This window comes from Brassica oleracea, chromosome C3 (assembly GCF_000695525.1).
Source record: "Brassica oleracea var. oleracea cultivar TO1000 chromosome C3, BOL, whole genome shotgun sequence".
Classification (NCBI taxonomy): Eukaryota; Viridiplantae; Streptophyta; class Magnoliopsida; order Brassicales; family Brassicaceae; genus Brassica; species Brassica oleracea.
The window spans coordinates 31132388-31146072 of NC_027750.1; the positions used below are offsets into that span (position 1 = coordinate 31132388).

At 33.1% G+C, this 13685-nt stretch overlaps 3 protein-coding genes across 3 annotated transcripts in view; all 3 read left to right on the plus strand.

Moving 5' to 3' along the window:
- Nucleotides 1-2061: 2061 nt before the first annotated feature.
- Nucleotides 2062-3310, plus strand: LOC106331704 (CLAVATA3/ESR (CLE)-related protein 41-like). The gene has a single exon (XM_013770105.1). The coding sequence runs from the start codon at nucleotides 2404-2406 to the stop codon at nucleotides 2698-2700; it is 297 nt and encodes a 98-aa protein (XP_013625559.1). The 5' UTR covers nucleotides 2062-2403; the 3' UTR covers nucleotides 2701-3310.
- A 4695-nt stretch (nucleotides 3311-8005) lies between these two features.
- On the plus strand, nucleotides 8006-10162 carry LOC106328743 (E3 ubiquitin-protein ligase PRT1-like). The gene is made up of 8 exons (XM_013767247.1): nucleotides 8006-8250; nucleotides 8430-8458; nucleotides 8540-8719; nucleotides 8793-8888; nucleotides 8956-9144; nucleotides 9219-9416; nucleotides 9507-9625; nucleotides 9701-10162. The coding sequence occupies exons 1-8, from the start codon at nucleotides 8177-8179 to the stop codon at nucleotides 10007-10009; spliced, it is 1194 nt and encodes a 397-aa protein (XP_013622701.1). The 5' UTR covers nucleotides 8006-8176; the 3' UTR covers nucleotides 10010-10162.
- Nucleotides 10163-12118: 1956 nt separating this feature from the next.
- LOC106330370 (cyclin-dependent kinase inhibitor 5) overlaps nucleotides 12119-13685 on the plus strand; it is a 5826-nt gene continuing 4259 nt past the window's right edge. Inside the window, exon 1 of the mRNA XM_013768844.1 lies at nucleotides 12119-12184. Within this exon, the coding sequence (XP_013624298.1) occupies nucleotides 12119-12184 (66 nt within the window). The remainder of the gene's footprint in view (nucleotides 12185-13685) is intronic.

A 13685-nucleotide genomic window follows, 5' to 3' on the forward strand; every position in this document is an offset into this window, starting at 1 on the left:
TTGAAGTTTGAAGAGTTTGATGGGTAAGCATGAAGAAAAGGGGCAAGGGCAAGAAGATGGACCAGGCCGCGGATAACCAGGTCGGACTGGACCAGGCCACGGAATCGCTCCCGAGAGATCAGCCGAGACGGACCATCCCGCGGATGGAAACCGCAGACAACACTAGTCCGCAAAATCGAACCAGAGAGTTCGAGGTTGGTGTGGTCGGCCGCGGGCGTGTACTGCAAACGAAAGGAGGCCGCATAATTCGATCCGAGAGACCGAGTTCTGAAGGGACGGGCCGCGGACCATGGGCGCGGGTTGGAGCCGTCCGCGGTCGATGACAAAATCAGCCAATCCATTTGTCTTTCGGGTCAAACCCGGGTTTGTCGGGTCGACCCGGTTCGAGTTTTAAGCCTTTATAAATACTTTTTAGACCTAATCTTAGGATTGATCTTGTTTTCTCTCAAAATACATTGATACTTTGGAGAAAGTTTGAATCTTTAGGAATTTAATCTTTCTTTCTTTAGTAATTTGAGTATATCTCATCTTCTTAACATAATTTCTCTTGAATCTATTATGGGTTTAAGGTTAATCATGAAGATTAGTGAATAGACTCTTTTTGGATTAATGAGTTAGGATGATTATGATGATTAAGTGATGATCTAGAGCGTTTAGAGTTAGATTTACTTATTTTCTTGCTTATTGAGTGTTCATAATGCTAATCTATAGTTGGTCTCTTTAGATTAGAACTCTAGACATTTCACACCTGGAAGGTGTTCGATGAAATGTCTGAGCCAACTCAACTTTGCTCTTAGCTTACCCTACCAAAGACATTTGATGTTAGAGAAGTTTAGATAGTTAAATGACTTGTTCTTAATGATTGTTTGAATGACACAAACCAAAGACATTTGATGTTTGATCAATGAGAGTAAATGAGCATGTATCTTGACAAAGAACTTGTTTAGGATTGTTGTCTAGACTTAAGGAAATATGTTGATTGATATCTTGCCATTCTAGAATGGATCTTAGTCATTTGAAATCAAATTTCTAAACCCATGATTCCTCCTTTATCCTATTGCTTGAAAGTTTGCTAGTTTATTGTGTTAGAGTCTTTTTAGTTTAATCAAATCAATTCATTACACTGAATGCACTTAGATTAAGTATGAATTTGTTTTCTCTTTGCATTGAAACCACTTAGAATTGGATTGACTCTTAAATACTATATTGATTTGACTTAGTATATAAATAAATCCTTATCAATAATACTAGGGATTATTTTCATATTAGATTTTCTAATTGAAACCAAGGTTTAGTTTGCTCCAACATTAGCTTCATCGTTTTTCTCTAGTTGTGTCATTTCATTATATAATGTCATTTCTTACTTATCTTTCATCAGAAATCGTGATGTTTTGTTTGTTTTAATCTTGATGTTGTACTAAAATAGTATCGGGGAGTACGTTCACACTACTATTTAAACCAAAGTTCAATTTGTTTTTCTCCTATATTACTTTCCTCATTTTTATTCCTTACTAAGAATATTAATTATCATATTTTTTATTCCGTGACATGATATATATTATTGTACAGAGGACATGCATTCGTAATTTGTAAACAAATAGTATCATATATAAGGTATAATTTGACTTCCAAACATAATGGGGAACTAAATAATGCATAATTTAATCATAAATGATTTTATTTTATTTTCTCTTTTGACTAGTATTGATAGACGTTGTTATATAATTGGTGTTTGGTCAAGTTAGTCAAAAACAAAATTCTTGGGAAAAGAAAAATTTTAAAATGAAAATTTAAAAGAAAAGAAAGCAAGAACCCTGCTTTCTTCCACCTCCTCTCCTTTCATTTATGTTATAACCTTTTCCTTTTGCGTAAGCTTTTAAGATTCGTTGGTAGTTAAAATGACTCAATTACCATTACACGTTTTGTTCTGTTTCATGTGATTGCTCGTTCTGAAGTGGCATGCCTACCGACAATTTTAAGTCTTTTCAGGGGCTTGATAGTAATCTATTTGAAAGAAAAATCTGAAAAAGTCTTGTCTCGCGTTATGCAAACCCTAATCTGAATTCACCATATATGTCCATTCTCTCCGGATGCAGCTAGCACAAAGGGTGCTTTGGTAAATTCATACCTCGTGACCATCCTGCATACAACTTTTGGTTTTGCTTTATTAATGAAATTCACGAGTATGAAAGTTTGAGAACCTCTTTTCTTCTGTTCTTTTTTCATTTTATCTCAAGCTTATTCTTCTTCTTCTTAATTACTAGATCTCTCTTTTGTTTCATCTTTCTTTGCTTTCTGTTATCTGGCGGCTCTGACCAGCTCTCGAGTTGTTTCGTTTCTGGTTAATGGATACTGAACCCTCTTGGGATCTTGGGGGGGTGGTAAATTTTTTTTCTAAATTGCATGGCAACATCAAATGACCAAACCAATACCAAATCATATTCTCATACTCTTCTTCTTTTCCTCATATTCTTATCTTTCATTCTCTTCATTGGCCTTACAATCCCAATGAATCATCATCAATCCACATCTACGGTTGTTCTCTTCAAGAGGGTTCTTCTTAAATCTTCGGCTCCAGCTTCATCCACGATGGATCTGCGTCCGAAGGATCGCCCACGACCCAGCCGCACTTCTAGAAAGAGAAAGTTTGGAAATGATGCTCATGAAGTTCCTAGTGGTCCAAACCCTATTTCCAACTAGGTGAGTTGGCATATCTGGTTTTACCCCGGAGTTTAAAAGATAAGTTATTATAGATCAATATTATGTTATTATATATGGGAGAAGCCTCTGATCGATGGAGATTAGAGAAGAACTTAATTGTTATGGATTTAGTATATATTTTTGAATGGATCAGTTTGGTACCGTTCATTTCCTTCCTAATATTTGTTCGCTTTGAAATTGCTTCCTCCAGCTTTTAAGTTTTGAAGTTAGAGTTGTAAAGAAGATGCTATTATTCGTTAATCATTCACATGTGTATGTAGCCACCGTTATACACTACTGCTATGTTTTTCCTTCACAAATTTATTGGGGCATATAGAAGCCTTTATCATTAGATTTTTCTAATCATAGTTTAATTATGATAAAGGTTAGATCATGAACAGAAAGACTCTATTTGTAACAATAGTCCATGACAATGAAGATCTCGAGGCATGATCCCAAACAATTGTTAGATCTCTTTACTCCTGACAAAACTGTCTCCTTTTCTGAATATAGTTTTGAAAAGAAAATGTAAAACAGCTATATCCGATATCAATTATCTAAAGCAATTTCTTCACTAACAGTGAATGTGTAATAAGTCATTAACGAAAAAGATAATAATAAATTAGGTTACCATGGACCCTCCGTTATGGCGATATTCAAACCCAACCATAGGATATACGATTAGAGACATAAGTGATGAGAAGACCCATTATATTTCCATGAATTGTGTTTGTGTTTACTATAAAATAAAATACATCACAAAAATGTGGATCAGCTTTTTCTTTCGTTAGGTTTAACGACAAGAGACTGTAGAAGAAGCTAAATTATTAGTGAAGAATCGTCCATACATAGCTTTTTGTCTTCTCAACTAAAGCACACTGCCCTAGACAAAAAAAAGCTGAATAACAAAAAAAACGATGATTTGATAATTATAATCGTATCATCTCATCGTTGTTCAATTATATGCCATCAATCATTTGCTTTATGATGTTCCACTTTTCTTCTCTTTCCTTTTTGATTCTGTGTATATTATTATAATAGCATTTATAATTATTTATATAAAAATAAAATAAAGACAAAGTTTTATGTCCGCAAAGATAAATATAATGAAAATAAAGAGAGGCGATAAATTTCTTTTGAAACTCAGTGTCTTAAGGTAAAGACGTGATTTTACAATTGATCAAATCGATCTTTCATAATAGATTCCACAAAGGTAAATTCAATCACAATTATGTTGATAAATGGATATTGAAAAATAAAGAGAAACGATAGATTTCTTTTAAAATTCAATGTCCCTCCTAAAATGAATGTTATTATCTCGTTGATTTTGTTGATGACACAATTCAATATTGTGGACATGTTTTCTCGGGGCCGCCTTAGGTATAGGGCAAAGGGACGTGGTCCTCGGGGTCCAAATTGTTTTTGCAGAAATAGTATTAGAAAAGGGGTCCAATTTTTTAAAAAAATAGGAATAGTGGCTCAAATATTTTAAAATTATTTATAAATATATGTGAAAAAAAATTAAAGTTATTTTGCCCAAGGGCATGTGATGTCTTTGAGCCGGTTCTATATTTTCGGAATATTGAAATGAGAAGTGATTTTGTGAAGAAGTCGATTTAATTGACCAATTTTCAACAATACCGATAACACCAACAAACCCCTACACATGTATCTTCATGTCACAAGTAGGGAAAAGAGGTAACCACAAACACCTCCACTCAAAATATCTTGTAGGAAAGGTAAGCAAATATAAGAAATGAAGATCTAAAATTTAACATGGGCATATACGCTAACATGTTCGGAGGATACCTGTACACGAAAGAAAGATGGTAATGGAGCAAATAATTTTGGGGGATATAATTGGGCCTGAAGACAAAAGGATTTATGAATGAGTGTTTAATTTGAGTGATTCATTAGCCTAAGCGCAAGATAGGCCCTTCAACACAACATGGAGCGTGAGAATAAAATCTAAAATTGTACAATCGGGTTGATAAAAAAAAAAGTACAAACGGGGAGTAGAGAGAATGAATCAGACAAATGAATGAAATGATAAATGGGAGGTAAAGACGCCTCCGAGAATGGATATATATTAACTCATTTCAGTTATAAAAACTTGAAATTTTAAGCCAATGAGAAACTGATTAATAGACAGCTTATCTTATTATTTTGACGATAGTTTTATTTAGTTCTACCAAATATGTAATATAATAAGTTACAAAAATCAGTAAATTGACTTTATCTGTTCAATTAAACTCGACAATTTCAGTTCAAACAAAACTAAAAGTGTTAATTAACAAAAAAAAAAAATACAAAAGAAAACAGGTTCAAAAATTTTAAACAAATATTTTTGTTTACATTATATTAAAATTTTATCAAAAATATTTTGCATTTTCAAAACGCAGATAAAAATCTACTTTTACATGTAAATGCATAGGTAGAAAAATATAAATAAAATATATAAAACGGTTAGAATATTTATAGGTACCTCCAAAATCTTACAATTTATTCAAATTTTCAGTTTTTTGTTCATTTCACGTTTGTCCAAATATCTAAACTATAGAGATCTAAGATTTTCAATTTCGACAAAGTTGTCTTTAATTTTTGTGGATCACCATTCTCAAAAACTCTACTAGCTTTCACCTTTTTCAAGATTTTTTTTTTGTTGCTTTTGGTTTCTTTAGCAAGTTTGGTGACTTTGAGCTTTAAAGTTGTTTCTTTTGTTTTATAGAGATTTTGATTTAGTTTGAAAATTTACGGATCTACGATTTACTGTCGCAAGACTTTTTTTGATTTGACTCTAATTTTGACAAATCTAAAAGAGTTAGATTTCATCATATCATTTTGGCTCTGCAATGGTTAACACTATTTATCGTAGATCTTTTTAGTCTTTTTATTGGTAGGCCATGTAAGTTATTGTATTTCCCTTGGTAAACAATGTACAAGAGGTAATGTTTAAATACACAAGATCATAACAAGATCGTTAGACAGTTCCTAGAATATAGGAGATGGTTTGGCATATTCTACCACTCCCCCTCAGTCTAATCGTTTGGCGCCCAAATGGATAGACTGTTTTTGAATTCGTTGAAGAGAGTTGTAGGTAGAGCTTTAGTGAATATGTCAACATACTGAGAAGTAGAAGAAACGTGTAGAACTCGTACTTGGCCCATATTGACCTTCTCACGAACAAAGTGAATATCAATCTCCACATGTTTTGTTCTTTAATGCTTCACTGGATTGTTGGAGAGGTACACCGCACTTATGTTATCGCAGTAGACGAGAGTGGTTGTGGTGATCGGCCATTTCAGTTCAAGGAGGAGGTTTCGTATCCAACACGTTTCAGCTACTACACTCTCAACTCCCATGTACTTTGCTTCTGAACTCGATCTTGAAACTGTCGGCTGGCGTTTGGAGGACCAAGATATGAGGTTATCTCCGAGATAAATGCAATAGCCCGAGGTAGATCGGAGTGTGTCAGGACAGCCTGCCCAGTCAACATCCGTGTAGGCAGTGAGTACACTGGAGCCGGATTTGAAGAGCTGCAACCCTTGTGATAAGGTTCTCTGAAGATAGCGCAAGACCCGTTTGAGCGCAGTGAGATGAGTGACTCGAGGATCATGCATGAAGAAGCATATCTGGTGCAATTCGTACTGGATATTAGGGCGAGTTAGTGTGAGGTACTGCAAGGCACTAGCTAGACTGTGGTATAGAGTCAGGTCATCTATCTTGTCGCCTCCTTCTTGAAAGTTTTGACTTCAAATCGACTGGATTGGTTACTGGTTTGCAGTTTTGCATCTTAGCATGCTGCAATATTTATTTGGCATACGCCAACTGCGTCAGTAGCATACCTTTGTTTTTGTAGTCTACTTTAACACCCAAGAAGAACTTGAGTTTTCCCTCGTCTGACATCTCAAACTTTTTCTTGAGTAGTGACGTGAGAACTTGTCGTAGTGGTGAGAAGAATGTCGTCTACGTAAAGTAGGATGAAATCTTCGTCTGATCCTTTGTTGTATGTGAACAAGGAGGTGTCACTTGTGCTCTTTCGGAATCCAAGACGTTTGACGAATGTATAGAAGCGTGTTATTTATAATAATAGTTGTAATAATCTCAATATCTAAACTAGAATTGCAAATCCAAATATATTAGTTATTTTGGATATTTTTGAATTACATTAAATTGTTTGGGTACAATTTACGCAAACCAAATTGTCTCTACGGTCATTTACGAATAAAAATAGTCTATTCGAACTATAACTAATAGATATTTTTGATTAATTTGGGTAATTTGGATATCATAAGTACTCATTTAAGTTATTTTGGAATAAAATCGATCAGAAATAATTGTTTTGGGTAAAAAACCTGATTTGGATACAAATACAATGGATGTGGTTACTTTGTGGTTCTTAAAAGGTAGAATTGAACTCATTGACCCGCGAAGATCCGAGTCAAACTAATGTGAAATCTGAAATTATCTGATTAAGTTTTTAAATTGCAAAACTGAATTACTGAATATCAAAAAAACTCTGACCAAGATCCGAATGTTCGTGCCTAATCTTCTACGGTGTTGGTCAAAAGTTCTCAACAACAATAGGAGAAGATTTTTGTTTTTAATCCCTAGTTCCATATCTTCTTTGTTTTAGGTTTATTTTTTGAATTTTCATGATTTTGGTGTTTAAGTTTGTAATCTATTTAAAGTTACGGATCGTTCTTTAAATTACGCTTAGTTTTAGTTAATTATGCTATATGTTTAGTTTGTGTTTTGCAGCCAAAATTTGTTCAATGGTGTTTTCACCGAAGTTAAAACTTTAATAAAATTGGCAAATGCTAACAAAAAAAGAAGAAGAAATTTCATCTAAATTATAAAAATTATTGTCATGTTAAAACAAAAGATATTAATAAAATTTCTTCAATTGTTACTTCAAAGCAGATCGTTGTGGCATAGCTATGTACTTATTCACTATTTCGTCTGTTTCATATTAATTGTTTTTATAAAGTAATTTCTGTTACAAAATAAGTATCGTTATAAAATTTTATTGCAAAATTTATTAATTTTGATTTTGATTTTATTTTTTATTGGTTAAAATAGAGTTAGTTGTATAGGTAATGATGTTTTATTTTAAAAATATATAAAATTAAATATTTATTTGATTTGTGTGTACAAATATAAAACGATAGTTAAAATGAAATGAATAAGCATGTTTTTGGTGTGCGAAAGATCAACTAATTTCTTTATTAATTTTTGTATTAAACTATTAATAACTAAATTTAAATAAATTAAAGTCGATTTTCTTAAATCAAGATTAGTAAAGTTTTCTTTATCCACCATAACATTCCAAAATCCGCCCCTTAGCCCCTAAGCAAAGACATCGCGCCGTCAAAATCTCAGATCTCTCTCCTCTCTCTCTCTCTCTCTTTGTATTTTCGTTTTCGTCTGATAATTTTGCAGAAAAATTTTGATTTCTCAATCCCGATCTCTACCTATGGAGGATGTTGCAATGAAGAACGCTGAGCTACATGAAGAAATCTCCGATAAGTTTCTCTGCTGCGTTTGCCTGTAAGCGCCTCACCTCTTTAACATTGCCTTAATCATTAGGTTTAATTTTATTGATTTAGGGTTTTTGGTATTACAGCATCTTGATTGTAGATTCATAGCCTGGTTCTGTAATTGATTTCATTGTTGAGACAAGGACGAAACTAATCATTCGAAATTGACTTTTTTTTGTCTTGGCGCAGGGAGCTTCTTTACAAACCGATTGTGCTATGTAAGAAGTTGACTTTAATCTCAAATCTTGAACATTTTTTTTAGTTTTCTGATGCTTTATTTTGGAATTTGCTAATGGCAGCATGTGGTCACCTATCGTGTTTCTGGTGCGTACACAAGTCAATGAACGAGCTGCGAGAGTCTCATTGTCCCATTTGCAGAGACCCTTATGTTCACTTTCCTGCTGTCTGCCAAAAGCTTCACTTCCTCCTCAAGAAGATCTACCCTCTTGCCCACCACAAGAGAGAAGAACAAGTTCTAAGTCGGTTCCTCTCCTTTGCTTCTTACACTTTCCTTTGATGTTAAGGTGTAACTTTGTTTTTTTGTAATGTCAGAGGAGGAACAAGAACTAGATTGTTTTTCACCTCAGATTGACGAACCAAAGCCTAAGGAGGAGTCTTCATGTAGTGGAGGTTCTCCAAATGTCTCTGGTGAGTCTTATGCAAGCTTTTGAATTGTAATAAACTGCTTTTATGTGTAAAATTCTGTGTATTTTAGATGAGCGGAAGGTGGAAGAGTGCTCTGATGCAGAAAGGTTACTATCAAGTGAAGAACCTAAAGATGCAAAAGCTCTTAATGTTTTTCATGAGAATAACAAAGTCATTAAGCAAATTTCGAAAGATGATTTGCTCTGTTCAGCGTGCAAGGAGCTGCTAGTGCGACCCGTAGTACTCAATTGTGGACATGGTATGCTTGCTTGAGATATATTTACCCTTTAAATCCTTGTCATGTGCTAATAACCTGTCTCGTCCTTCGTACAGTGTATTGCGAAGGATGTGTAGTAGATATGTTTCAAGAAGGCGAAAAGATCAAATGTCAGGAGTGTCATATCTCTGACCCGAGAGGGTTTCCGAAAGTTTGTTTGGTTCTTGAGCAGCTCTTGGAGGAGAACTATCCTGAAGAGTACAATTCAAGGAGAAGTGGGATTCAGAAATCGATTGCCCATACTAGCAAAAGAAGTAAGTTCTTGTGTTCAAAGGAATCTATGAACCATCTTTACACTGAGACTCATAGTTTTTATAATCATTTTATTCTGGCATGTTATGAAGACATTCAAAGCTCTCACAAAGAAGGCCCATCCTTATCAGGCGAGAACAACAATGATCTTCCCTGGTGGGCAAACCCTGCATCTAATGTTCACATCGGAGCTGGTTGTGATTGTTGCGGAGTAAGTAGTATACATGATTCTAAACAGATTGTTTATTATTAGTGAAAACCAAAACATTGATGTGGGTTTTGGTAGGTGTATCCAATCATAGGGGATCGATACAGATGCAAAGACTGCAAGGAAGAAATTGGTTATGACCTTTGCAAAGACTGTTACGAGACTCCTTCAAAAGTTCCTGGGAGATTCAACCAACAACACACCCCAGAACACAGGCTTGAGCTCGCTCAGGTTCCTCGGGTTCTGGTCAATATCGAGTCTATCGGCTTCCTTCTAGGTCCGATGGTTAGTGAAGGCGTGAGTGGAGAAGAAGATAGTGATGATGATGATGATAGCGAGGAAGCAGGGCCTCCTGATTCTAATGAGGTATCGTCAAGCGCTGACTGAAACACAGCTTAAGTATGTTGGAATCTTGAAGCATGGTTTGCGTTTGTGTTTGCATGCTTCTTTTTTAAAATATGGTTTTTAAACAAAGTTCATTTGTTAATTTGTAAACATAAAACGCAAACAAAAACCAACTCTTGTGTTTTCATTTGGTTTCTTATGTATTTTGCAATAAGAGATTTCAAAGAACTGAAAAAAAAAATTTGATACATTATTAACACTGTAGTTATGTAGGGGAAAAAAGTTGTAATGTAATTGCGAAAAAAAGGAATTTCAGCAACAGTTAAGAGGTTCAAATGTTGAAAAACCAACCAAAACAGAAATAACTGATGCAAAACTAAACCATACTTTCAAATAGTTAAATTTTAGTCGCTACATCAGAAACACTAAATAGAAATCCAAACCAAACAAATAGATGATCTATATTCAACATTTCTGTTGGAAAATTAATTGAATTGGAACTATTAACATCTATTTGCAATATTTTTTTAATATTAAATATTAATATTATATTGAAGATCTAATAGGCTTAAACGGTTACAACCGGAGATACACTTACGGCAAAACGATAAACTAAAAAAATAAAATATAATGAAAAATAGAGATGGTAAAGGAGAGAATTGATCCATACAACCGGAGATACATTTGACAGCAAGACGATAACTAAGAAAAAAAAACATGATGAAAAATAGAGATAGTAAAAGAGAGAATGGATCCGTAGAAAAATTTCACTTGGAATCATAAACCAAAACCAAATTGTTCTATAGAACGACGAATTTAAAACCGACGTTGAAGACCCCCGTCAATGAAAATTGAGATCGGTTGGAGACTGTCTCTGATGAAGATTAACTGTTGGCCGATAAGAGTTGCGAGACTTTGTAACCGTACCCAAGAGTGAGAAAATGAAGTCTTAACTATCTAAGATATAACCCATGTTCTGAAAAGCGGCCGTCTAGGCGTTACGCGTCACTCTTCCGATTTTTTCCACCTAGACCGCCTAAATGACCGCCTAGCCGCCTAATCTATTTTATTATTATTATTTTTTTTTTAATAATATTTTATTTGTTTATTTGATCTAAAATTTTATAAATATCATTTATATTCATAATTTTGATGAAAATTACACTATATTAAACTTATGTATTCCATTTGTGTGTTTTATACAATCTTAAACATGAAAATGTATTAATGTTATACACAATTAAAGATTAACATGTTTTATAACATAGTAAACCATCTAAAAATTCTGCTCCGCATAATTTTTAATTAATTTCCGATTTTTTTTTTAGACGCTAGGCCCAATCCGACCGCGGGGATATAACATTAGAATTCCAGTATAATGTACCAAGGGGAGACTCAAAGGGTATTGGACCCTTTACACAAAGAACAACATGGTTTGGAAGATCGGGCTAAAGTCATTGCCACTAAAGAAAGCCCAAACCTATTTGCGATGAGATGAGGACCCGATTAGGGTTTGTCTAGTCGTGGAGAGGACACAATTGAAGCCTCTGTGTGAGGGAGATGGAGCACCAACCGGTGACAAGGTTCGCTCACCAGAGCCATGAGCAGTAATAGTGGGACATGACAGAGATGATACATATGAATCAACCACTAGTATAAGAAATATAAAAAATACAAAATGACGCTTTAACTTTAATAGAAATAACACTAATATAATTAAAATTTCATCTTTTTTTGCAAAATGGTTTTCATTAATATTAAAACAAAAATGCAAAAACTAAACTAAAACAGAAACAGAAATAAAAGTAAAATTTCAAATCAAGATATTAACAATAAAGTATCTTAAATATAAATATTATCACCTATATTTTACTATAGTTTATATATAACCATACTACTATTTAATATTATATTTGATTAATCAGTTTTTTCTGTTGGCAAGTTTATAATTGGATCATATTCATAGTGGTTAAAATAATAACATATATATGGTTTCAATTCATTTTTTATTTTGGTTTGAATCTGCTCATTTCGGTTTTCCGGACAGCCCTAAATTACTTAATAGTCGAACCGAAAGCAAAATTGTACCAAACCATCTAGAAGTATATAATTGCATAACAAAATTCCAGTAAACCGAAAACCAAAACCAAAATGAGGTTTGGCCGTAATAGTAACTGGATCAAGGGACCCACCGGTGAAAGATTCGCCTTTGAGTGCGTGTGAGGCAGCTACGATTTGATTGGTCGGAGGTGGGACCCGAGTTTCTCTTGCGTCGGAAATCGCTGCTCTGGTTCTGTCTTTTTGTATACTTTATCAAAAGAAAATAAATTATTTCCCTTGGAAAGTGTAAACTACGCGCAAATAACGCGTGCGGTAACAGTTCTTTTTGGCGCCCTGAAAAAAAGGGCGGGAGGACGTGATAAGGGTTATTGCAGTATGATTTAATATTTCTTTGTCCTTTGCTCTTTAATATTAATCGTATTGTTTTAGGGGTTCGGTGGAGTCGAGATTTGAACCTGTTTCATGATTGCTTGAGTAATCGCACGTGTGCGTTTCATTCTACGGTTAAGTTAGTTTTTTTTTCTTCCAACGGTTAAGTAACTCTATTTTGAATATTCCAAAACTCTATATTTAAAATTTAAAAGTGTTTTTTTTCGAAAGTAAAACTCCAAATTCAACTTCAAAACTATTTATATTCTCTAATATAGTCCTTATATTTTATAATATGGTCTTTATATTTGTCATAACTAATTTGAATTCATAAAATTTTTGTAAATAACTAGCACATATATAAACATATTACAACAATATTAATTAATAAAAATATTCAATTAAAATATAAAAATTTAAAATAAAAATAACTTAATTAATATTAAACTTCAAACAAAATACCATATTATTTCATAAAATGATTTTCGTAATGCATATATGATCTATTAGTGCATTTCAAAGTAAACATTACTCTCTTCATTTTTACTTTGTAGATTACAAGCTAAAAGTTGTTGAAATCAGGCAATATTGATACTTGTAAATACATTAGATCGGAACAACAAAATAAAAGAGAAACATAAAATATTGGTAAAAGACTAGTTTATTTTCGATGATATTAATACTCGTGAATATATTTGATATGAACAAAAAAAGAATTGTACGAAAAAGACATCAAAAATAAGAACAACAACCATCTTCAGCTACACAAAAAAATTGGACAATATTTGAAAATTTTAAAGGTTCTAGATCAAACTTACATGACTATTAGTGTTGTTGTAATATTTAAATTTGTGTAATAGTTATGTCTTCATGTAATTTTTAAAAATATTTTTGTTAAGTTTTTTTTGTATATTATTGTTGTCTAAATCTAGCTATAATTTTTTCAAGGATTAAAACAATAAACGAGAAAAATATTTATGAATCATAAAAGTGATGTGTTATATAGACCAAAATGCAAATAAAAATATGAAACTTCAAATTTGAAGTTTTGAATAGTGAAACTTCAAATATAGTTCTACTCTTCAAAACTTCAAATTTAAAATTTTAAAGTTTCTTTTTTTAGAGCAAAAAATTTCATATTTGATATTATTGAATGTCTTTTTTCAAGATTACAAGATTGAAAAGACTAGATTATATAGTTTTATATGTAAAGGGCGATCTAGAATTTCGATGATTCTAATTCGTTGGGATCCTGGGATTTTTGTGGTTTATGAGGATTGGATTTGGG

Bases quoted from the DNA above. Each gene is read 5' to 3' on its own strand.
- LOC106331704 (XM_013770105.1), top strand. From the start codon at position 2,404: ATGGCAACATCAAATGACCAAACCAATACCAAATCATATTCTCATACT.
- LOC106328743 (XM_013767247.1), top strand. From the start codon at position 8,177: ATGGAGGATGTTGCAATGAAGAACGCTGAGCTACATGAAGAAATCTCC. The intron at 9,145-9,218 runs GTATGCTTGCTT...TCCTTCGTACAG, and splicing joins AGTACTCAATTGTGGACATG to TGTATTGCGAAGGATGTGTA. The intron at 9,417-9,506 runs GTAAGTTCTTGT...CATGTTATGAAG, and splicing joins TGCCCATACTAGCAAAAGAA to ACATTCAAAGCTCTCACAAA.